At 46.8% G+C, this 25,873-nt stretch overlaps 2 protein-coding genes across 2 annotated transcripts; both read right to left on the bottom strand.

Moving 5' to 3' along the window:
• Positions 1–2,851: 2,851 nt before the first annotated feature.
• LOC138928469 (uncharacterized) lies at positions 2,852–3,992 on the bottom strand. Its single transcript, XM_070285549.1, has 2 exons — positions 3,482–3,992; positions 2,852–3,420 (listed from the first exon to the last, which is right to left on the bottom strand). The coding sequence occupies exons 1-2, from the start codon at positions 3,990–3,992 to the stop codon at positions 2,852–2,854; spliced, it is 1,080 nt and encodes a 359-aa protein (XP_070141650.1).
• A 14,080-nt stretch (positions 3,993–18,072) lies between these two features.
• On the bottom strand, positions 18,073–19,170 carry LOC121502708 (uncharacterized). The gene has a single exon (XM_041776412.1). It carries the CDS (start codon positions 19,168–19,170, stop codon positions 18,073–18,075), a length of 1,098 nt encoding a protein of 365 aa, XP_041632346.1.
• Between the last annotated feature and the right edge of the window lie 6,703 nt (positions 19,171–25,873).

Below are 25,873 nucleotides of genomic sequence, written 5' to 3'. Positions count from 1 at the left end.
TTAACTCCGCCAGGGAGACAGAGGAAACGGATCGCCCAGAGCCCGAAGCTACGTGCCACAAATGCAGTGGTGGGAGCATCGCAGAGGGCACTCAGAGACGGAACGCCGAGCAACAGACCCTCAAAGTCTGGTGCAAAGATGGAGCATCGCAAACGGAGGCCCAGCGCGCTCCGCCCAAAGCGGAGAAGCTGCAAATAAGGGCAACGAACGCGAGCGCGAAGCAAAAGCGGCGCGCTCCCATGCCGTCTAGAGCCATTAGCCCGGACAAACCCTCCACCAGCCGGTCTCCCATGGCCAACGCGGCCAAGCACAGGGCCCCGAACCCACCCCTGCCCATAGGCCCGGCTACTGGAGGCACCGAATCGGAAGGGAGCGCCTGGAGAACGTTTACGAGGAAAAAGAGGCGCAATAAAAACGATGCTCCTCCTCGATCCCGGCCGGACGCAGTCATCATAGCTGCGAAAGGGAAGACGTATAGCGAAATCCTAGCCATGGTCACCCGAAGCGGAGACAGCCAGCTTTCCGGCCTGGGAAGCTGCGTTAAGAAGGTGAGAAGAACCACAAACGGCAACCTCTTGCTGGAGATGGCGAAGGAGAGTGCTGAGAGTGCAGAGTCCATGCGTACGTGCATAGCGCAGGTGCTCGGCGACTCGGCGGAGGTGCGAGCCATGTCGGAGGACTCGAAGGTGGCAATACTCGAGATCCGAGAGTTAGACGCCCTAACTAAGGAGCCTGAGCTAGTGGCTGCGATCGCCGAGCAATACAGCCTGGATAAGGCAAAGGTCAAGGTGCGAAGCATCCGCCCGGGTTATGCCGAGTCCCAGACGGCTGTAATAAGCCTTCCATGCTCCCTGGCTAAGGCGGTGCTGAAGAGAGGAAAACTGCGCATAGGTTGGTCCTCATGCTCGATCAGGGAAAGGACGGGCCCCCCAAGATGCTATCGGTGCCTCGAGGCAGGTCACCTGGCATCCAACTGCAAAAGTGCGACTGACCGGAGTGGGTGCTGCATAAGATGCGGGGAAAAGGGCCATAAAGCTGCAATGTGCTCTAACGAGCCAAAATGCTTTATCTGCGCCGCTTCCGGTAAGAAGGAGACGAGGCACCAGGTAGGCAGCAAAAGTTGCCCGTCAAGGAGCTCCAGCAGCAGTGGAGCCGAGATACGGGTAGGCGGCCTCCCAATTACCTCGCAGCGCGCGATAAGATACTTGGGCGTCATCTTGGATACACGCCTCTGCTTCAGAGAGCATCTGGAGTATATACACAAAAAGGCCAGCGAAACAGCAAGATCTCTCTCCCGAATCCTGCTTAATACCAGAGGCCCTAAGCAGTGCAGGAGGAAGCTCCTCACGAGTGTGATAACCTCGCAACTTCTCTACGCAGCCCCAGTCTGGGCAGTGGCAGCGAAGGTCAAAAGCTACGTGAGGGGCGCGGAAGGAACCTACCGCTTGAGCGCACTGAGAGTAGCGTGCGCCTTCAGGACCGTCTCCGACGAAGCGGCCCTGGTCATTGCGGGGCTGGTGCCGCTAGGCGACCTAGTGCAGGAAGCCCAGGAAGCCCGCCTCTATAGCGTACCGGACAATCCAACGGCAAGGCACGAGGCCAGGGGGAGTGCCAGAAGCAGAAGCGTTGCCAGGTGGCAGGACAGGTGGGACAGATCCACCAAAGGCCGCTGGACCCACCGTCTGATTCCAGACATCAAAAGCTGGATAAGTCGGAAGCACGGAGAAGTCGACTTCTACCTGACTCAGGCTCTTAGTGGTCACGGATGCTTCAGAAGCTACCTGAAGCGATTCGGTCACGACACCGAGGATCACTGCCCAGAATGCGGGACCGGGGTGGAAGAAAATGCGCACCACGTACTCTTCGACTGCCATCGTTTCCACCATGAGCGGCAGGCGCTGGAGGAAGCCGTGGGTACGGCCATCTCAGTGGACAACCTGGTTTCCACCATGCTGGTCAGCCCGGTGACCTGGGACGCGACAGCCATGTTCGTGGCCAGCGTCTTGAAGACCTTGAGGACCATGGAGAACGAGAGGAGGACGCGAGCGGAGTAGGCGGCCTGCATATCGCGCGAAGCAATGCCTAGCGGCGGTACCGCGCGATACGGCCCTCTACACTGTTTCTGTTTGTCCTTCCCAGCAACCCTGTGTTACTTATGTAGTTATAGTCTTAAATGTTATGTTTTTCAAATAAAAGAATAAAAAAAAAAAAAAAAAAAAAGAGTAAATACCACATCGCCCTCATCACATCCACACATCGCCCTCCACGCACATCGCCCTCAAGGCACATTACCCTCCACGCACTATCCGTCACGCATTAATTATAGAATTTCGTTTTTATGGACCCAGCTATCTTCTGTCTTTGGAAAGCCTAGCCAGCGCACAAGCAAACGATCCCCCTTCCGCTTCAAAATATTCTCGACGAGATAAGTGTGCGGGAACAAAGTCTTTTTTATTTCTTGGGCATAGAAACCGCCTTCTATAGGGGTCCCCTTCAGATCTTCAAGTAAATAAGTGGTGGGGAATGTGTTGTTAACACGTCGTATTCGAACAATTTCCGTAGTCCAGCTGGCCGTGTATCCCTTTGAGAATACATATTTACTTATGCGTACAAATTCCCCTTCCCGTAAATTTTTTTTATTTCAAAATACTTTTCGGTGATTGCGTTGATAAAAGTTGTTTCTCATTAGATGCATTGACGTCAATTGGTTTCATTTTTATTGTTCTATGCTTCCTGTTGTAAATTTCAATTAAATTTTTATACATCTGAATCCATGTATATTTTTCATTGAAACTAAACTCACGCCACAATCGATGCTTTAAAAACGCTAAAAGTTGGTGCTTCACCGACTTCACATTGGCCTCCCACAGCCCGCCAAAGTTGGGCGTTTGAGGTGTTTTGGGGCTATGAGCTTCTCGTAATCCTCCTGCAGCCTTCCGAATAATGCCTTCATTAGATTATCCGCGCCGATATAGTTTGTTCCATTGTCACTGTATAAATGTTGAACCATCCCTCGTCGCCCGGTGAACCGGTCAAGAGCCAGTAAGAAATGCTCCGTGGTGAGACCCGTCACCGCCTCCAAGTGTACAGCCTTCGTCGCAAGACAAATAAAAACGGCGATGTATCCCTTGTAGAAGCTTGTTCCTCTCAAGCGCGCTGCCTTCAGCTCTATAGCGCCTATGTAGTCAACTCCCGTCGCCAGGAACGGTCGGTTAAGGGGGTTGACCCTGTGTAGCGGAAGGTCTCCCATGAGCTGAGTCGAGGTGGTTGGCCGGGTGCGAAAGCACCTCACGCACTTCCGTAGCACTCTTCGAACTGCTTGTCTCCCTGTCAGTATCCAGAACCGCTGGCGAGCGTGGAACAAGGTCAGCTGCGCACCTCCGTGCAGAGTCAAAGCATGCCAATACCGTATTACTAGCTCTGTAAAAATATGAGAACTTGGGAGAATTATCGGATGCCTCCACAACGGTCGGTGACAAACTCTGAAGTTTGCTTCTGGAGGGCAGCCGTTTAGAATTCCTCAATGTGGCCAGCTCAGATGCGAAGAACTCCCTTTGAACGATGCGCACGGTGGCGAGTAAAGCATAGTCGAGCTCCTCAATGATTAGGGGTCCGGTACACCTCTCTCCTTTGCTAATAGCATTGCTTTTGAACCGAATTATAAATGCTGTGACTCTCACAGCCTGGCTGAAACTGGAAAACCTCTCAACCAACGATGGTTGCGGAGCTGCAAGATGAAGGCGTACCTTGTCTGCCTTTGCCTCCAGCGCGGCATCGTGTATGTCGACCTGCCCGATCTCCGTCGAAGGCCAGTCACCTTGCCTGCGAGTAAGCCACTCCGGGACTCGCCACCGCAAATCAAAGTCCTCCAGCTCGCTCGGAGGAAGCCCTCTTGTCGCACAGTCCGCTGGATTCTCGCTAGTACCTACATGTCTCCATTGCGATGGCGACGAGTGGTCCAAAATGAAGGCGACCCTGTTGGCGACAAACATCTTCCTTCTATTTACGTCCCCGTGGCATCCGTCCAATAAAAGGTCTGGATGGGAAGGTCATTTAGCCATCTAGCCGTTGTAAGCCATTTCACCAACTTGACGGCTAGAACTGCACCACTCAGCTCCGTTCTTGGTATGGTTAGGGGTTTAAAAGGGGTAACCTTTGATTTTGCGGCCAACAGCGAGGCGTAGCACGTTTCATCTCCGTGCTCGAGCCTTAGATAAGTAGTAGCTGCATAGGATGTGGAAGACCCGTCACAAAACGCGTGAAGCTGAGCTGATACTATGGATCCTGGAGAACAGTGAATCCACTGCTGTATGCTCAGACCGTCGATCCCCAGCAAGCCGTCCCGAAATGCTTGTCACCGTTCCGTTAGAGCCTTAGGAACCTCATCGTCCCAATCTAGAGCCGTCCTAGCGCCGTTGTCCTGCATTTTCTTAGCCATGGTTACCTCCTTCAATATTAACTTTCCAGAGATGATGACTGGGGCGATGAGACCTAGTGGGTCGAACAGCCTCGCTATGCTCGACAGGATCGTCCTTTTGGTGAAACTAGATGGTATCCCAAAATTGACCTGAAATTTGAAGCCGTCCTTATTGGGGAGCCAATACATTCCGAACGCCTTGATAGGATCCGCAGTGTCCCAATTCAGAGGTGCCCGACTCTCATTATCATCCCACGGTAGGCCACTGGGGGCGAAAAGTAAAAAGTTCATTTGTACACATTCAATACGGTTAATATAAATTCCGAATTGAGGACTCCAGACGCATGAACCATACTCCAATATAGGGCGTACTAACGAAGTAAAAGGGTCTTCGTTATATGAGGGGAATCGAATTCTTTCGACCAAAACCGAGCAGGCTTCTGGCTTTATTAACTATGCACGAAATATGTTTAGAGAACGAAAGTTTAGGGTCTAAGCGAATACCCAAAGCGTCAACAAGAGTTATTCTTTCCAGAGCGCAATTATTAAGCGTATAAGTGGCAAACTGGGGAGTGACACGTGAAAATGTCATTAGCTTGCATTTGAAGCTATTGAGATGTAATAAATTAGCAAGACACCATGCTTGAAAGTTATTAAGATCCGATTTCAGGTCTGATTGGCAAGAGCTGTCCTTATACTGCAAGCATAGTTAACGTCATCATAAACAAAGTAAATATCAGCGGGCCGAGGTGGCTACCATGTGGGACCCCAGAAATGACTCTGAGGAATTTGGAGAGGAATCATAAATGATTCCTACCAAATAAGGGGAAATTCTAAGGTTTCTAAAGATAAGGAAAACAATTTCGGAAGGGGATTGCACAGAGCTCCAGCACAATACCTGAGCACGCAGCCGGGTATTGCATCGGGACCCGGTAAATAAACTGGTTTCACAAGATGAAGATCCGAACTAAGGGAGCTTTCGTTTAAAATAGGACTGCAAATTATACAAAGAATATATTTATTTGGTATTAATAAAATTTCAAAAACATTAAACAAAACATTTAAATCGTATAAAAAATATATTCAGGCCTGTTCTAGTTTCCACTTCCGCAAAATTTATTCGGATTCGGATTTCCCTGACCTGTTCTAGTATTCACTTCCGAAAAATTCTTACGGATACGTATTTCCCTCTGTTAAGTCTCTGTTAATTTGCAGGCCAAACGCTCGGAAACTTTCCGTGTGCCATTGGGCCGGCGGATTCAAATCCGCAAAATTAGAAATTGATTATTTTAAAATACAATGCGATTATGAAAATTACAAATGTTAATTTTATTTTATTCCTTGAAGTTTTGGGAACATTATTGCATAATTGAATTAATTAATACTAACATACTTGATTTATAAATAATTATTTTGTGGGTGCACCTTAAAATCGGTTCCATTCTAACCTTCAACATTATTGCACAGCCGCCGCAGCTGTTTCGTATTTGAGAGGGACTATTTAAGGGTTGATCAGCGTACAAAAAAATAAGCAGTGGAATATGTTTCATGTTAATTTTAAACAATCGTTGTACTAATTGGTCTTTTATTATAAGAACTATTATTAACCTATGCTAAAAAAATAGTTTTGTTCAAAATATCTCCAAAATTATTGTACAAACTGTGCGTTTTGTGAAGGGTATTTTTTTCCTTGACCTCAGCAACTCTTTAATGAGCTGCATTTTACAGCACTATATGTAAAAAATTTCACAACACTGCCTAAGAACACCTAACTAACACCCGCAATTTAATAACGCTCAATTTCTATTAGGAGGAAGCATAAAAATCAAGCGCAGGTTGAGATTTTCATCTTCTTTATGGAAAAAATGATATTGCCAGAGGCAACACAAAGGCTGAATTGGTACGGGCAAAACAGCTGACATCCGCATAAGTTTTCCAATACTTCTTATCGAACTTTTCCAGTACTACGCCAAAAACTGATGACTGAAGTTTTAAATATTTCAAATTAACATTTTACAGCCAAGAATGCTTGTACCTTTAATTTTATGTAATTAACTAGTAACCCACTAAAGTACTTAGGTTGGACGACAGTGTGGGCCAAAATCGTATTAGCCCCTTATTGACAAAACTCAGGCAAAATAAACGCGTTTGTCTATACCGGCCAGCTGATATTCCTTGGGAACCACTACAAATTTCCTGGAACTCACCTCTTTCGTTATTAAAGGTTTACAATGTAACTTTCAAACCGACGTGATTTACACAGACTTCAGTAAAGCATTTGACTCGGTTAATCACTCTCTTCTTGTAAGGAAGCTTGACTTCATCGGGTTTCCTGTCAATCTTCTTAAATGGATTTTGAGTTATTTGAGTGACAGAACTCAAAAGGTTCTGTTTAAAAATGCTCTATCCAAATTCCTCAGAGTCCCACGACCTGCTGCTATTTACTATGTTTATCAATGACCTCCAGCTGGTTCTAACGAACTCTAGAGTACTTATGTACGCTGATGACGTTAAACTATGCTTGCAGTATAGGGACAGCTCTTGCCAGTCAGACCTAATTTATTACATCTCAATAGCTCTAAATGCAAGCTGATGACATCTTCACGTGTCACTCCCCAGTTTGCCACTTATACGCTTAATGATTGCGCTCTGGAAAGAATAACTATTGTTGACGATTTGGGTGTTCGCTTAGACCCTAAACTTTCGTTCTGTGAACATATTTCTTTCATGATTAATAAAGCCAGAGGCATGCTCGGTTATTAAGAGGTGGTCGAGGGAATTCGATTCCCCTTTTACTTCGTTAGTTCGCCCTATATTGGAGTATGGTTCATGCGTCTGGAGTCCTCAATTCGGAATCCATATTAACCGTATTGAATCTGTACAAAAGAACTTTTTACTTTTCGCCCTCCGTGGCCTACCTTGGGATGCTGATGAGAGGCTACCGTCCTATTCTAGTAGACTCCTATTAATTAACTTACCCTCCCTAGCTTACCGTAGAACGATGCTTGGTGTCGTATTTCTGGTAGTGACTTTCAGAATTATTTTATTTGACTGTATGTTTTTCAAATCTGTGCCCTTTGTCTTTGCCCTTTAGATACTTTACTGTAAAATGATATTCCTCTAGTTCAAGCTTCATTCTTGTTAGTTTGGAACTGGGATTTACCACTGAAAATAGATAGGTAGGTGCTCTGTGATGTGTTTTGACAGTGAAGTGTCTACTATAAATATATGGTCTGAAATGTGTTATTTCCCAATGAATAGCTGCTAGTTCTTGTTATGTGACGAGAATAATCAGCAAAGTTTCTTATAAGCCGTCTGTAATAAATACAAAATGCAACAAATCTTCTAGCGCTGTCCGCGACGTGCGGGACTGGATAATTTTGAAAGACGTCGTATTTTTTGTCGTCGGGCAAGATTCCTTTATCCTAGAAAAGTGACGTCATGCATGAAAAATGAAAATTTTTCTAGATGTAACTTTGGGTTATGTTGCCTACATTTTTCGAAGACATCAGTTAAGTTCTTGAGCATATGTTTTTCGGAACAACCTCATCATTCTCTCTTGACGTTTTTTTTAGCCAAATTGTAATTGCGTGAAGCTGGATGAACCATTGTTTGTTGAAAAGGATGTGATAACCCGTGAACTTTTTTCGAGTTCAATTTGATAAAAACCTGACATTAAATCAAGGATTGAAAAATATTTGGCTCTACCTAGTTGATCTAAAATATCACCAATTCTAAGGAGTGCAAATTTTTCAGACAAAAGTTTTTTATTGATCTGACGATAGTCAATTACTAATCGCCATTTTTTCTTTTCCGAATTTGGAAGTAATTTTTTGGGTACTAATAAATGTGGGCTATTATAAGGTGATACAGTGGGTTCCACTATTTTGTCATTAATGAGCTTTTGGACTTATTATACCCTTGCAGGGTATTATAATTTCAGTCAGAAGTTTGCAACGCAGTGAAGGAGACCTTTCCGACCCTATAAAGTATATATATTCTTGATCAGCATCAACAGCCGAGTCGATCTAGCCATGTCCGTCTGTCCGTCTGTCCGTCTGTCCGTCCGTCTGTCCGTCCGTCTGTCCATTTCTACGCGAACTAGTCCCTCAGTTTTAAAGCTATCTGAATGAAACTTTGCATATAGTCTTCTATATACTCTCACTGCTATATATGTCGGAACGGGCCGGATCGGACGACTATATCATATAGCTGCCATACAAATGTTCGATAAATTTTTAGAAAAAAATTTTAACTTGGCTGTTTTTCAATATTATTCCATCATTTTTGAGATATAGCCTTTTTATATTATTCCAGAATTTTGGTTAAAATTTTATGAAAATCGGACCGCTATATCTTATAGCTGCCATAGGAACGATAGGGAAATTAATCAAAAAAATTATAACTTCGTTGTTTTTCAACGTATTTTAATCTACTTTGACACATGAGCTTCTGGTATTATTTCAAAATTTTGGTAAAAATTTTATGAAAATCGGACGACTATATCTTATAGCTGTCATAGGAACAATCGGGAAATTAATAGAAAAAAATTATAACTTCATTGTTTTTCAACGTATTTTCATCTACACTGAGATATAAGCTTATTTTATTATTTCAGAATTGTATTATAAATTTTATGAAAATCGGACAACTATATCATATAGCTGCCATAGAAACGATCGGTAGATGTAGAGAAAATGTAAAACTGGGAATGTAAAACTGTAACTGTCTAACTGTAAACATAATAAGTATAGGTAAAATGTAATGAAATTATATCTGCAAGGGTATACAAACTTCGGCGTGCCGAAGTTAGCTTCCTTTCTTGTTTTTTAATCTCGACTTGCTGACTATGTAGGTTTCTATAATTTTTTATGTATACTGGTTCATCATCATTTAATCTCAATTTTTGTTTATAAAAATTATTGGTAGTGATCGATTCGGTTTCTAGTCCGAATACATCGCTTTATTGGGTGCATAATGTGGTTAGTTGTTTGTTAAATTGTGGCAGGAAGATTTTGGAAAGCATTGTTAATATGGTTTTTTCTTCTGTCTGAACTACATCGTAGTTTGAAGGTGAATCTTATTGAATGTTCTTATTGAGCATTATTGAATGAATGCTCTTTTTGTAGTTATAAGATTGCAAGAAGCATCTGTTTTATTATGAAACAATTTCATCTCACACTTGTCTCTGAAGAGAACATCGCTTGCTTATTGTAGCAGATGAAATCGTTCTTAGCCCGTTCTTGGCAAGTCTTAAAGTCCGCCTCAGACATTTCTACAAACTCATCATGATGACTGTTGATGGCCAGAAACGGTGCTCTTGTTTCAATTGACTGGATCCCTTCCTGAGATGTGAGTGGAATGGTAGATGTCTAAAGCTTGTGATGAAATCAACGAAAACTTGACTTTAATAATGACGTGATCATCTACAATAGCTCCTTCTCCCTTTATCACACTGGAAGAATTTGTCCAGTCTTTAAGGGTATTCGTATTTGCTCCAATTGTTCCTTAAGCGGTCGTGGTGATATCAACATTGGGCTGATTTTGTTGTGGCGAACATCGTTTAATATATTAATTATTTCCGATTGTACACGTTGAAGATTTGACGCCATCATCGCAAGCTAAGTCGATAGTGAAGTATACCACGACCATTTATCAAATAGAATACTGGCACTTCTTGTGTCATCAATGTAATCCTCAATCAGCTTAATTCGCTTAGAGTTCAAAATTTCGTCTCTCTTTATGACATTAATTGATGAATCTATTAGGGACGTTTGATTTTATGTATAACCTTTGTTATTGTGCTAGCCGTCTTTGGCATATGTTGAATCCAATACACCAAAAAGACTACTTGCTATATTTCCAACGAAGTCAAATGGGGCTCTTTGTTTTCGAGTTCTTGCTAGTAGCATATTTTCAGCTTACAGGTCCTCCTCCAGATGTTTCAAATGATGATACATACTAGTACATGCTTCCTTGTATGGAAATTGTGCACATACGTGGCTAACTTTTGTAACTCCCATTGAGAATGTGTTCATGCCAGGGATTCAAATTGTAATATACAACGATGGACCAATCCGTGGTGGCAAATTGGCCCTTTCCAATTTTTTCGAAGAAAATTCCAGGCCTTGACATAAACTGTGTCACGTTAATGGATTGTGCCACAGTTAATGGTAACACTAGCAGTATTACTATTAATGTCATTGCCAATGTAGACATAGTTGATGTCTTCTTCGTCTTTGATGCATGTTCATCAATGCTGTTGTCGTCAGATTCTTCGGATACGGGGTGTTTGTGAACAGGTTCTTCTTCAGGAAAAAGCGGTGCTATATGCTGGATATCGCGCTTGAAGTACCCTTTTCCGGTTTTCACCTCTACTACTCTGTCAAAATTGTCGTTTCCATGAAAGATCTTGACAACTCGTCCCATTGGCTATTGGAGTACTGGTGTGTTGTCTTCTTTGATCAACACCAAAGTTCCTTCCTTTATGTTTGCTGATGATCGCTTCCATTTTTGCCTTTGTTGTAATTGTTAAAGATAGTCGGTTGACCATTGACTGATTTAATTTGGATATAGCTTGCCATCTTTGTCCCAATGTTTGTGGTTGGTGAGAAGGCTCGCTGTCAGCTTGAGCGGTTAGTGGTTCTCCAATAAGAAAATAACCGGGAGTAATTGCAGTCAAGTCATTTGGATCTGATGACATTGGAACTAAAGGCCGAGAGTTTAAGATTGCTTCAATCTCGACTATAAAAGTTTCCAACTCTTCATATGTTAGATTCGCTGTGGTGATCTTTTTCAGCAGCAAATGCTTCGCTGATTTTATAGCAGCTTCCCATAATTCTCCAAAATGAGGTGCCCTTGGCGGGATAAATTTAAAGTTGACTCCTTTGTTAGTGCAAATCTCAATAATAGCCTTTCTGGCTTTCTCCGAAATGATGGCATCTTCCAGCTCTTGTAGCTTATTCCTAGCTCCAACAAAATTGGTTGCATTATCGCAGTGCAGCGTTTGACATCTTCCACGTCGACTTATAAACCGACGCAGTGCTCCCAAGAATACCTCCGTTGTAAGATCGCTCACTAGCTCCAGATGGACTGCTTTAGTAGCGAAACAGCAAAATATGGCAATGTATGCTGCTTCTGGTTTCTTTCCACGAATTTTATAGTGGATTTTAAAGGGTCCACAATAATCAACGCCGGCATTAAGGAACGCTTGCGTTACTCTTTTTTTTTTATGCTTTGCTTTTATTTATTGAATCTTCTCATTTTTTTTTTTTTTTTTTTATTTTTTTTTTTTGGGTTGAGGAGGGGGAATGCCTTACGCATCTTCCCATTTTCCGTCGCAAAAACGAGTATGTGGGGCTTGCACCTACTAAACCCCCCCCTCGTCGTTGGCCGTGTTTCCACCTCGGAAAAGCTTTCGCATTACTTCGAGGTGGCGCCAGTTAAGCGCTATACGCTCTCATCTTCTAACTGCGTCCAGGTTACCCAGCTGTCTCATCCAGATCAGGCTTCTTTGCTCGAAGGATGTTCTCCACGAATCTTGCGATGTGCTTCCATGCCGCTTCGCTGCCAACCATTTTTGTCACAATACTTTCAGGGATTATTGTCCCAACCACTTCTTCCAAGGACCTGCGCGCCGGTCCGAATTTTTCGCATTGAAAGATGGTGTGTTCAGCACTGTCGATCTCCGCATCTCCGTATATGCATCTGGCATCTGTTCTTTTCCCTATCTTGTGTAGAAAGGAGGCAAAGTAGCCATGGCCTTTTTTTTTTTTTATATACGTTTATTATTTATTAACTACACTTAACAAATACTATACAACAAACAAACTAGGTATTGACGGGGCCAAGGGCCCGCATTGTGCGGTACGGCCGCAAAGCAATGCTTCGCACAATAGAAGGCCGCTCAGCCAGTCCGCTCGTTTCGTACTCTCTCCAGCGACCTGAGGGATTTCATCAGCTTAGCTGCGAATTCCGCCACCGCATCCCACGTCCTTTGGTTCGACAGCATCAACGGCACCAGAGTGTCTACCCTGATCGCTGACCCCGCTACCGCCTCCAGCTCGTCCCTCTCCTCGTCGAATCGGCGGCATTCGAAGAATACGTGTCCCGCATCCTCGATTATCCCGGATCCGCACTCCGGGCATCCATCCTCCGTGTCATGGCCGAACCTTTTCAAGTAGCTGCGGAAGCAGCCATGCCCGCTCAGCACCTGGGTTAGGTAAAAGTCTACCTCCCCGTGCTTCCGCTCCATCCAGGCCTCGATGTTGGGGATGAGCCTATGCGTCCACCGTCCCTTGGGCGAGGCATCCCACCTGGCCTGCCAGCTCACATAGCTCCTTGCCCTGGCCGCGCTTTTCAGCTCGGCAGTCGTGGCTCTTTCAGGTCCTTGTTGGCTGTGCAGCGCAGCGCGAATGTCCGACTTCTCGCTGACCAACTCCTTCAGTGGGACTAGACCGGCTAGCACCAGTACCGCGTCGTCCGAAATCGTACGGAAGGCGCTCGCCACTCGGATGGCACAGAGTCTATAAGTTGACTCGACTCCCCGCATGAAGGACTTCTTCTTCGCCGCCTCGGCCCACACCGGCGCCGCATAGAGCAGTTGAGAGGTGACGACGCTTACCAGCAGCCTTCTGGCATTCTGCTTGGGTCCTCGTGTATTTAGCAGTATCCGCGCGAGTGCTCCTGCTGTCCCACTGGCCTTCTTCTGGGCGTACTGGAGATGCTCCTTGAAGCAAAGCCTGGTGTCGAGGAGAACTCCAAGGTACTTCACAGCCCTCTGCGACTCGATCACGGCTCCGCCAACCTGGATCTCGGCCGTTTCCACCTTTTTCCGGCTCGAAATGAGGACCGCCTCCGTCTTGTGCGCCGCTAGCTCCAGACCAGCGCTCGAGAGCCACGATTCGATCGCCTTGATCGCAGCATTCGCCTTACTCTCTGCAGCCGTGCGCTCCTTCGCAACTACCACCACCGCTACGTCGTCGGCGAAGCCTACGGTAGTGGTGTCGCTGGGCATCGGGAGTCGTAGAACCCCATCGTACATGGTATTCCAGAGCAGGGGTCCCAACACGGAGCCCTGAGGGACTCCGGCTGAGACTTCGTATACTCTGGAACCCACATCCGTGTCTACAATGAGCACCCTCTGGCTGAAATAGCTCCTAGCTATCTCCAGTAGGTACCCTGGGATGTTCAGCGCAGCGAGAGACTCCAGCGTCCGGTTCCAGTCGGCAGTGTTGAAGGCGTTCCTTACGTCCAGCGTGACTACTAAGCAGTAATTTTTGGAGCCGCCTTTCCACCTTGTTCCTGTGATCGCCGTTTCCGCTATCTGCTTCACCATCTCGATCGCGTCCAGCGTTGATCTCCCCTTTCTAAAGCCAAACTGGCTAGGAGAGAGACCCCCTGCCCTCTCGATGGCGGCATTCAGCCTTGCTGCTATCACCTTCTCGAACACCTTGCCAGTGGTGTCGGTAAGGCAGATAGGCCTGTAGGAGGATGGCTCCCCAGGCGGTTTGCCTGGCTTAGCCAGCAGCAGGAGCTTTTGCCTCTTCCATCTCTCCGGAAAAGTACCCTCCTGGAGGCATCTGGCGTATAGGGTGGCGAACTCCTTTGGGTGAAGCGCGATAGCCAACTTCAGGGCCCTGTTGGGTACTGCGTCCGGCCCAGGCGCCTTTTTGGTGCGAACGCTCCTTCCCGTCCGGATCACCTCGTCCTCGGAGACCTCACAGTCGACGATGGGGTGGCGCTCCGCACTGGGCTGCGTCATCACCACCGGGGCTCCCCTCGGGAACAGTGCCTGCACTATGGAGTCCAGGGCTTCCGGGTCCGAAGGAGCCGTGCTGCCTGCTTTTAGCCCCTTGACCACCAATCTGTAGGCACCGCCCCAGGGGTCGTTTTCCGCCTCGTCGCAGAGCCGCAGAAAGCACTCTCTCTTTGCTTCTCTTATGGCCAGTTTTAGGGCCCTCCTGGCCGACTTGTAGGCTTCGCAGCACTCGACCAGTCGAGAGGAGCCACGTGCCCGGGTCATTTGCCTCCGAGCATGGAGGCACTTTGCCCGGAGATCGGCTATCTCTTCGCTCCACCAGAATGTTGGCCTTTGATTCCTCCGACATGTCCCTCTCAGCCGCATGCTCCGGTCGCAGGCGTGCTCCAGGGCTGCTGCGATCTGGTTTGCAGCCTCGTTGGCTCCACCCAGCGCCTCGGCTGACATGCCGTCCAGCGCGTTGGCGAATGCCTGGGTGCGCAGCGTGTCCGGCCGGTAGGCTTTCCTGGGCCGCAGCCGTGTGCGAGTGGTCCCCTCCGGCGCACCCACGGTGCATAGGATCGCCTCGTGGTCGCTCCCGGTGTAAGCGTCGCTGACCCCCCAGCTGGCGTCCTGGGAAATTGCGCTGCTCACAAAGGTCAGGTCGATTATTGAGGCGGCTCCTGCTCTGGCAAACGTGTGCCTCATCCCGTCGTTTAGGAGGACCACGTCCGTCGAGGCAAATGCCTCCAGCACCGCGCGTCCCCTGGCGTTAGTGGAGACGGATCCCCACTCGAGGGCCCAGGCGTTGAAATCGCCTCCGACTACAACCTTGGCCCTGCCACGCATGTCGCTGCATAGGTTGTCCAGGATCCTGCTGAATGCATCCAGCGGGAGACTGGGGGCCAAGTAGCAGCTGTAAATGCAAAAGCCACTGATATCCGCCCGCACAAATCCATCGGCTGAAAGGATGTTGGACATCCGCCGCTGTCCGCCGCCACAGAGCCAAAGGGCCGCCTTGCCGGAGCGGTCCTTCGCCCATGCTCCTCCCTCCCTCGCCTTGTATGGTTCGCTAAGTATAGCGACGTCCGCCGCTACCTCGCTCACCGTCTGCAGAAGCAGGTCCTGCGCCGCTCTGCAGTGATTCAAGTTGATTTGGATCAACTGCATGCAGGCGTACGGTTCCCTTTCCCTCTGTTTGAGGCTGGGCAGCCCGTGCCGCCTGCCTGGTGCCTCGTCTCCTTGCTACCAGCCGCCTTGCACAGGAAACACGATGGCTCCTTGGAACAATCGGCCGCCTTGTGTCCCATCTCTCCGCATTTGAAGCAACAGGCACTCCTATCCACCGGGTTCTTGCAGTGGATCGCAATGTGCCCGGTTTCCAGGCACCTGAAGCACCTCGGTGGGCCGGTTCTTTCGCGGATCCTACAGGTTGACCATCCGATTCGCACCTCTCCGCGCTGAAGGACTGCCTTGCCCAATGGGACGGGCAGGCTGACCACCGCCAGCTGCGTTTCTGAGCGGCCACTGCGCATGCTCCAGACTCTCACCCGTTCTGCCTCGAAGTTGAACTGGCCGGCAATAGCGGCGCAGACCTCCTTCTCCGAGGTGATAGAGTCGATGTTCCGTACCTCCAGAACCAGCACTTTCGTGTCCTCCGTCGACGCACGCACAGTCGCGGAGTCACCGAGCACCCTCTCGATGCTCTCCTTCATCTCCTCGGCGCTCTCAACACTCCCTTTAGCCACCTCTAGGAGCAGGTTGCCGTTGTTGGTGCGCCGAACCTTTGAGACACAGGCGCCCAGGTCCGACAACTGCTTGTCGTCCCTCCTGGTCACCATAGCTAGTACCTCGCTGTAAGACTTGCCGTTTGCTTGCACGATGACAGCATCGTGTCGTCCACGGCGCGCTGCCCTCGGCTTCTTGGCGACTACCCTCCATTCACCGGTGGGCTTTGCGGTGTTCTCGAGGATCCGGGTGGCGGTGTGTGCCTCCGCGGACTCTGAGTGGGCTCCTTGTGTCTTTTTCCGGGGATTTCTGGGCCCCTTCTCGCTTCCCTGCTGGGTTGCGCCGGCTGGTTTAGGGGCAGGCACAGGCGCGGGTAGTTCCGGCCAGTTTGGCTGGCTAAGCCTACGCCAGGGCTCTGTTTGGGCTGTAGCCTCCTTTTTCCCGACGGTCTTTGTCTGCTGCTCCTTGTCGGCGCTGCATGTGCTCTGGGCGCATTTTGGGCACAGACTGGTCCCGACGAAGCCATGGCCTGTCAGCATCTGCGTGACGTAGTAATCCACGTCTCCGTGTTTCCTTGCGGTCCATGCTACCAGGTTTGGTAGCAGCCTAGCTGTCCATCTGCCTCTCCCTTCTGCTGTCCATCTTTCCTGCCATTGTCGGAGGGTTTCCTCTCTGGTCCGCTCGATTAGTGTCCTCGTCGTGTCTCCATCTTTTCGTCTTTCGTATATCCTTTTTCGCGCTTTGGCTAAAAGGTCGATTGGTATCGTGCCTGCAACTACTAGTGCCGCCGGACCGGATACCGTTCGATACGCGCTCGCGATTCGTAAAGCCATCGTTCTTTGCACCTCCTGTAGAGGTTTTGTCCTGCAGGCTGTCTCAAGGGTCCCTGCCCAGATCTCGCATCCGTACAGCATGATTGCGTGGTTTATCTCCATTAGAAGCTTTCGTCTTGATGGTAATGGGCCGCCCACGTTGGCCATGAGTCTGCTAAGCGCCTTTGTAGTCTCGGTCGCTCTTTTCTTCGCCCCTTGTTTGTGTGCACTAAATGTTAGTTTTGGGTCAAGTTTTACTCCTAGGTACTTCATGACCTTCTGCGTCCTTATAACATTTTCCCCTACTCTCATATCTATTTCTAGGGGGATCCTTCTCCTGGTAGCTAATAATAGCTCCGTTTTTTCATCCGCAAGTTTTAGATCGTGTGAGTTCAGCCATCTTTTTACACGTATCATTACTTGCGTCAGCTTGCGTTGTGCATACTCGGTATTTCGCGCTGTAATGACTGCGACTATGTCGTCTGCGTATCCCACGATAGTCGTGTCCTCTGGGATGTCTAGGTGGAAAATTTCGTCATAGCTGATGTTCCATAGCTCTGGTCCAAGTATTGATCCTTGTGCGGCTCCTGAAGTTATCTGCATGCATTTCTCCCCTGCTTTTGTTTGATACAGTAGTCGTCGGTTGTCAAGATAGTCCTGTATTATCCGCATCAGGTATCCTGGGATTTGGAATCGTCTTTTCAGAGCATCAATTATGTTGTCCCATGTTGAAGGCGTTTTTAACGTCCAGAGTGGCCAGGAGCACTACCGGTCTCGAGAAGTGGTTACCCTGTTGGCTGCTGAGAGCTTGGTTCACGACTTCTTGGATTGCTCCAATGGTCGATCTTCCTGGTCTAAATCCATTCTGCCTCGGGGAAAGACCCCCTCCTCTTTCGATCGCTGCTGCTAGTCGTGGCTTGACCAATTTCTCTAGTAGCTTCCCGGTTGTGTTAAGCATGCATAATGGCCGATAAGCTGACGGGGTTAGGGGGTCTCCCTTGCCCTTGCTTATCAGGACCAATCGTTGCACCTTCCAAATGTCTGGGAATTTCCCGCTGGTAATGCATTCGTTATACATATCCAATAGGATATGGGGTCGGTTCTCCGCGATCGCTATTAGGGCTTCTGCTGGAATGTTGTCGGGCCCTGGGGCCTTCTTCCTTTTTAAGGTTTTTGTCGCTTTCAGTAGCTCGTCCTCAGTGAAGAGCTCGATCTGGTGTTCGGCTATAGGTGGAGTAGTCCTTGCTATGCTATTTGTATGGGCGGGAAAGAGTGCTTTGACTATTTGGTCCATTTGCTCTTCTTCTAGATCCGGTGTTGAATTTCTTGTTCTGAGCTTCTTCATCACGATTTTATATCCGAGCCCCCATGGGTCACTATTGACATCGTTGCATGCATTTCTCCGTTTTGCTTTTTCGGATGGCAATATTTAAATCCTTCTTGGATTTCTTAAATTGGCTCTCTTCTTCTGTAAAGATCCCTCTCCATCTAGCCCTCGTAAGGCGGCGTCTGTTTTTTATACACGTTTCTCTGAGAGCTTTTATCTCTTGGGTCCACCAGTACGCTTCTTGTCCTTGTCTGCGACGATTGCCCATTTTTGGCATTGCAGCGTTGCAGGCCTGCCTTATGGTTGTCATGTTGTTGCTGATTATGTTACCGCCTCTCTGTCGGTTCAGCCTTGCGTCAATTTCTCGAATAAGCTTTCCTTTGTCCAATCGATTAGCGTTCCATCCTTTCCTCGTTGGTGCTAATGTAGTCACTTCGTTTTCTGCTATGTCAAACCTAATATAGCAGTGGTCACTTCCGTTGTAGGTATCAAGGACTTTCCAGTCGGCGATTTTGTGCGCGCGGTTTTCTGTCACTAGTGTTATGTCAGGGATTGTGCCCACGTTCCCTACTCGATTGAATGTGGGTATTGCACCTACATTTGCTGTTAGCATCCCGGTTCTTGCGGCCATGTTTAGGACTCTACGGCCTCGAAAGTCAGTTGATGGCATACCCCATTCCTGAGCTCTTGAGTTAAAGTCCCCAGCTATTATAAGTTTTCCACCTATATGCCTTGCGTTGTCTTCAATATCTTCAAGTTTCGTCTGGAAGGTCTGAATGTCGTCACTTGGGGTCAAATAGCAGCTGAATATCGTCCAGTTTCTAATTTGTGTGATGACGTGGCATCTTCCTTTTTTGTCACTTCTGTGTGGCGTCGTGGTAGGGTCCGGAATCCATATGGCCGCCGTCTTTGTGTCGTCTTCCAGCCAGAATCCTTCTTCCCGTTTCTTGTATTGTTCGCTTATGATAACAACGTCAATTTGGTTTTCCAGCACGATTTGGTGCAGTAGGTCATTTGCCATTCTGCTTCTATGCATATTTGCTTGAAGGATCTTCATGGCTTTCCTTTTCTTGTCACGCTGGGGCAATGCGCAGTCCCAGGGAGGTGTCCAACATCGCTCCTGTTCTCTGCTGTGCAGATACAGCATCTTAGAGCTTTGGTGCAGATCTTTATTTTGTGACCACTTTCACCACATCTGATGCAAAGGTCTCTCCTATCCGGTCCTTTGCAGTCCTTTTGCAAATTTCCAACTCCAAAACACTTGAAGCATCTCTTTATGTCGAGACACCGCTTCACCCGGCACCGGGTCCACCCTATTTTTATCCGTTGTTCCGTCAATATCTTCGTCGCGTCTTTCATTGGTAACGTAACAAAGGCTCGTCTTTGTTCTGAGCTGTTTACTCCCGTCAAGTGTATTGTTATTTCCTGCCTTGTGTCGCCTATACTTTCTCTGATTGATGAGATTATTTCGTCTTCTTGTGTGATGCTATCAATATCTCTAATTTCTAGTTTGACCATTTGCCTCATGGTCTTCACCACACTCATCCACACTCTTTAAGGGTATCTTTAATACTTTCACATAATTTGTCCATTTGGATTCCTTTGGCAAGTTCCAGGAGCATGTCGCCTGCCTTCGTTTTTCTGACCGATACTATATTACTGCCTGAGTCCTCTGGTTTAAGAGTCTTCCGCAGGTTGCCCAACACCTCAGCATAGCTCTTACCCTCTGCCGGTCTGATGAGGACGGCTTCTGGGTGAGAACGCATTCTTGTGCTAGGTTTCTCTTTATTTCCCTCAGCTCCATTGTTCCTTATATGTACGTCTTTAGTTTTGTTTTCTTTTTTCCCCTTCTTGTATATGACCGTCTGAAATCCGTCATTTGCCTGTTTGCTTCTCACCTTCTTGCTTATCTACTGAGCTGCCGGGCTACTGGCTGTCCTCTTCTTTAATGTCGACTCGGGGGTTTCGCTCGCTGTGTTGCCAGATACGTATTCGTTGGCCTTCCTCGTTGCCTTTAGGCGCTCCAGTTCTGCGGTTTTCCAGCTCGATCGGTAGTTTTCCATGACATCGAAGAGCTCACTCAGTTCTGAGGTGCCATCCTTGACGTCCATGCTGATGTTTCTTTGCTTTTGCACAGCGATCTTCATTTTCCTTAAGATAGCTTAGCACTCTACCAAGGTCTTTTCTTCTAGAGCCTGCATCTTGTAAATCAGCTCCTGTCGTGGGGAGCTTGACGTCGTAGTCTGTGTATGCAGAGGGGTCTGTTGCATCGGTTGTGGGGTTGCTCCACTTTCATCTTCTGTGTTGCCGCTGCCCGCGCGGTTCGGATTTTGGTTTGTCGTCCCCGTCGCGTTCTTGTCTGGTGATCTTGTCATCATGGTGCTCTTCTTGAATGCATCTTCTTCATTGTCCTTTTTCCGTTGTGTGTTTATCATCTTGTGTGAGTGGGTCCAAACTCTAAGCCGCTATCTCCCCGCATATGTGCAGTAGTCCTAGATGTCCCCATGGGTCCCTATGCAAGCAGTGAGGTCCATGCGAGGGTTGACACAGAGCTTCATGGGCGTCTGTGTACAGAGCCAGGACAGACTCTAGGCAGGAATCCATTCAACTGCGCCTGCACCACCGAGCCGTCGGTGTGCGTCTTGAACGTACTTAGAGACTTGCTAGGTTTTATTTGGACGGAGGCGAATGAGGCATTGTCCTGAAAGCCGTTTCTGCCAGATGTCACTCTAGCTTACTAAGGTAACAGAATGCCGCTTTCTTCTTCTCATTTATGAGACTAACAATAAGTGTATCAAATCTTACAATACTACCTAACTAGCAGTCATGTAGACTGGTACAGAGTAAATGGCCCTTACTAATTATGGCTGGGTTGGAAGGTCGTTGCGTAGTAGACGGCTTCTTCTGGAAACCCGTATCAAGTCCCTTGCTAGAGGATTTGGATGGACAGAGAGTTTTTCCTTGTAGGACGCTTTTTTCTATTTCGGTTTTAACTGCAGGAATGCCGAGATCCCTGTGGATGTTTTCATTGCGAATATACCATGGTGCCCCAGTGACAGATCTCAGGATTTTTGATTGGACGCGCTGTATGATGTCTAGATTGGTGCTGCACGCGTTCCCCCAGAGCTGGGAGCCATACGTCCATATTCGCTTTAGTGTGGAGTTGTAGAGCAGGACCTTGTAGTCCAGACACAGGGGCGATCGGGAGTATATGAGCCAGTGGAGGCTGCTGGCTTTTAGTTGTAAATGAAGTTTCTTGCATTCAATATGTCTTCGCCATGTTAGGCGTCTGTCCAGGTGGACGCCCAGGTACGTTACCACGTTGACTTCGGGGATCTGCGTGCTGTTCAGGTAGAGCGGATGGCATGTTTGTCTGTTGAGAGTGAGCGTTATGTGCTTACACTTTTGTTCATTTATTTTGATACGCCAGTCAGATAGCCACTTCTCGACTACCTTGAGGTGGTTGGCGAGCTGGGCTGTTGCACGAACTGGGCATCTGGAACGGCTGAGGATCGCAGTGTCATCAGCGAAAGTGGATACTGTTAGCTAATCGCTTGTGGGGATATCCGCTGTGTATAGGACAAATAGGGTAGGCCCAAGTGCACTTTCTTGTGGGACTTCAGCTTCGATTGAATAGGTACCGGATGTTGTTGCGTTGCACCTCACTGCGAAGACTCTGTTGTAGAGATACGACTCAAGTAATTTATTTTTGTTTATTTATTTATTAAGAATAGCAAATATCTGCCATTTTAAATCCATATCCTTACCTCAGACCGGATAAGGAGTGTTTTTAAATGATATGCTCCGACTCACATCAGGTGGTCAGAGGCAAGGATAGGTGTCTTAAAATATTAGTTTTGTTAAAGTCTAATGACATTTCAAAATATAACAGAGAGTACATGTCGTTGTAAAGCGAACATAAAACGCGAAAAGGATCGTGTGCCTCGAAATTAGTTTTACAAATATCCAAAGCTATAGGCCGAAAGTAACGTGATGGCCTAGAAGGAACTGAAAAGCGTATTTGCTTAAGAAGATTGCTGGAAAAAATATATCCATTTATTAGTTTATGCAGGAACATCACGCCATGGCAGGTCCGACGATCCTTAAGAGAGGGCAGGTCCAGAAGGCGTAGTCTGTCGGCATACGGAGGAAGGTGGCGATGTGGGTCCCAGTCTAAACCCCGAAGAGCGAACAAAAGGAATTGCTTCTGTACCGATTTGATAAGGTCCTGATACTTTATGTATTGAGGGGACCATACACACGAACAATATTCGAGTATGGGCCGAACCAGAGATGTATATAAGAGTTTTGTAGTGGATCATCGAATTCCTTAGACCATCGTTTTACGAAAGCAAAGACACCCTTTGCTTTACCAACAATTATACCGATGTGATCGGTGAAGCTCAAATTATGGGTAAATAGAACACCAAGATCCGTTACAGAATGGATACGTTCAAGAACACTCGTGCCTAAGAAATAGTTAGCATGGTAACAATTTCTGCGTTAAAAGGACATGTATTTACATTTGGAGTTGTTAAGAAACAATAAATTGTGAGTGCACCAGGACAACATGTTATTTAAATCAGCTTGTAAAAGCTGAGGAGAGTCAGGATTCACAAGAGGCAAACATAGTTTAACGTCATCAGCGTACATCATGACGTAAGAGTGGAGAATAACTTGGGGCAGATCATTTATAAAAATGCAAAATAAAAGAGGACCGAGGTGGCTCCCTTGAGGAACACCAGAAGTAACGTGAACAAGGTTTGAGAATGAACTCTTGAATGCAACTCTTTGAGTACGGTTCGACAAATAAGTAGAAATCCACTTGATCAACGTAAATGGAAAACCCAAAAGACAAAGTTTCTTCAGCAGTAACTGATGATTCACCGAATCGAAAGCTTTGCTGAAATCTGTAAAGAAAACATCGGTTTGGGTGTTATTTTTAAACGCGTTTCTAATGACAGCAACAACTTAAGGAGATTTGTAGACGTTGATTTACGTTTCATGAAGCCATGCTGTGAGGGGGACATTATTGAGCTACATTGGTGCTGAAGCTGAGTAGTAATTAAAAATTCGAATAATTTGGGAATCGCACTAAGTTTTGCTATACCCATATAGTGTTCAATATTAGATTTACTCTACTTTTTATGAAGCGGAATGATAAACGATTCTTTCCAAACTTTGGGGAAAAACGAATGCTGAAGTGATAACTGAAAAAGTCTAGACAGTGGTCTACATAATGAGCTGGCACAATTTCTCAGAACGCAGCTAGGTACAAGATCTGGACCAGAGGAAAAGGAAAGTTTGATTGTTCTGGGATTATGAAGAACATACTCTTCGCTGATTACAGGCATAAAAATGCAATTGGAGTGCGGGAGTGGAAAAGATTACGCTGAGTTGTTATCAAAATTAGTTTGTGAGTATGTAGTCTGGAAGAATTTTGTGCACAGGTTCGCGATATCAGGCTCATTTGAAGCGGAGGCATTATCGTAATGAAGACATGAAGGAAATTGTTGAGATTTCCGTTTCGAGTTTACAAAAGCGTAAAATTGCTTCGGGTTAGCCTGAAACTCAATTTTGCACCGATTTAGGAAATTTGTACGAGCAGTTAAATATCTCGAATGGTCGACTTGAAGACCAGATTTGCTGTACTTTTTTAACAGTCTGGATTTCAGATTTTTTAGATAAGAAAGCCGACGAGAAAACCAAGGGGGCTTATGAGAAACTTCTGGTGAGGGAAATGAAGGGACATACATGTCGAAAACTGCGTACATTATTTCATAGAAACGCTTAACAATGTCTGTGGGATCCTCTGTGGATTTCCAAAAAGGCCAATCCGTTAAGGATAAGTGGTGGTTCATTTCTGTAAACTTAGCTTTTCGAAAGCAAAGAAACGTTGCAGGCTCAGCTTCCGGACACAATAATAAAGGAGTGGAGGCTTCGAGGGTTAGCTCCAAAGTGGGATGATAAGCGTCCTCAGGACTAGAAAGAGGGTCAATTCTAGTGACAAACTCAGAGACAAAGATGAGGTCTATGACGTTATTACTGCAGTTCCAAACGAAGTTTAATTGTCGCAGTGAATAGTCAATGAGACCATGAATTAAATCGTGGGGTGAGGTGGGAACAAGAACATTTGAATCAGGTAAGGGCATCCAGGAAATGGAGGGCAGATTAAAATCACCCGTGACGATAAGGTGGTCATTAACACCAAGGGAAGAATGAATTTCTTGAATTAAGGATAAATGCTGCATATAAATATCGGTATCAGACCTAGGTGGAATATACGAGCATGAAACGTAGATAGAATAATCATAAACCTGGATGCGAACCGCCACAAACTCTATATCAGTGTCAGTTTTAGAAATGATATTGGAAACCAGATCGGATTTAACCGCAATGAGAACACCACCGCCTGTCCGTATAGGACGATCACATCTAAAGATGATATAGTTCCCTGAAAAAATCTTAGAGTCAGACACAGAGGAGTTGAGCCATGTTTCTGTAAAGACAATAACATTGGCATCGAAAGAGACACTATTGACGTGCAGCCTACGGAGCTTGCCAAGTAAACTACGAACATTCTGATAGTGAAGAACAAAAGAGTCTATTAGTTTTTTGGAGGCCTCGTTGAAGGTGTTTGAGGCCCGTGAGCACGAGGAGTACTTTTGTGTTCGAATTCATGAACAATTGCATGCTCAGGCCACACAGAAGGATCAAGAGCCTTAGAAAATAGTAGGTCAGAAAGTGCAATTTTAAACGAAGATATATCACGTCTTTGCTTAAAATTGAAATTGGAGACACTAAACTCAGTGACAGAAACATTCAATTTGCTGCTCAAGTGGGTCTTAACGTCGCCCTCAGAAGCACCTGGATTGAGGCGGGAAACAAAAATCTGTTTTTTCGGAGCAACACCAGTCAAAGGCACAGGTCCACGTTTGGCAGAGCCAGAAATTGTCGACTGTTGGGGGCCGCTTCTGGTAACGGCCGGCGCCGAGATAGTGACCATCGGGGGAGCCACTGGGTGGGCATTCGACACCACCGACGCGTCGTTGATGGCAACAGCACGCGACGTGGATGCCTGATCGGTGTAGACAGGCTGTTGAACCGGGAGTGAGGCGACTTCACCCCGTCCGAGAATGGGGACCGGTGCAACAACTTCAGCAGAGGCTGCAGCATGAAACGTGGATACCTGGACAACGTTGACAAGTTGCTGATCCAATGGCCTGACGAGATCTTCAAGCACAGTAGTTGGGATCGATGCAGCATCTTGACCAGAGCTGTTATCTACAGCTACGGGCTTGGCCCGTGGGCTGAACTGCATAAGGGGGCTTGTTGGGTCTGGAAGAAGTAAGAACTTTTCAGACAGGTTGCTTATGTTTTTGTTTGCGGGGTCACTTAGCAGTTTTAGCGACTTAAAATGGTGTTCCGCCTTCTGGAAACGAGTTGACAACTCCTTAAAGCCGGCCGCCAACGACTGAAACTCCAGGTGAGTCTGCCTCTTGAAGACCCGCATATCGGATTTGATATGCAGGCAGCTCGGGCACGTCCAGTCCAATTCAGGATTTTCTCGAATGCGATCGGTGATACGCGATCCATTTTGCCCCAGATCGGCACATCCAATGTGAGCGATATTATCGCAGAGCCAGCAGTAGACAGTGACCTGCCGCGAAGAAATTTTTTGGCCGTTCGGGCACATAGAGAAACAACACGTAGCCATTATTGGAATAAAAAAAATACTTTATCCAAGTAAATTACGAATTGATTTAATTTATTTGCGCGACGAAATGGTCGATCAAAACAAATTATAAAATTGTTTTTTTGAAAAAAAAATTTTTTAAGTTTCGCGGCGA

The sequence above is a fragment of the Drosophila kikkawai genome, chromosome 3L (genome assembly GCF_030179895.1).
Source record: "Drosophila kikkawai strain 14028-0561.14 chromosome 3L, DkikHiC1v2, whole genome shotgun sequence".
NCBI lineage: Eukaryota > Metazoa > Arthropoda > Insecta > Diptera > Drosophilidae > Drosophila > Drosophila kikkawai.
This window is presented reverse-complemented; position numbering and strand designations above follow the sequence as displayed.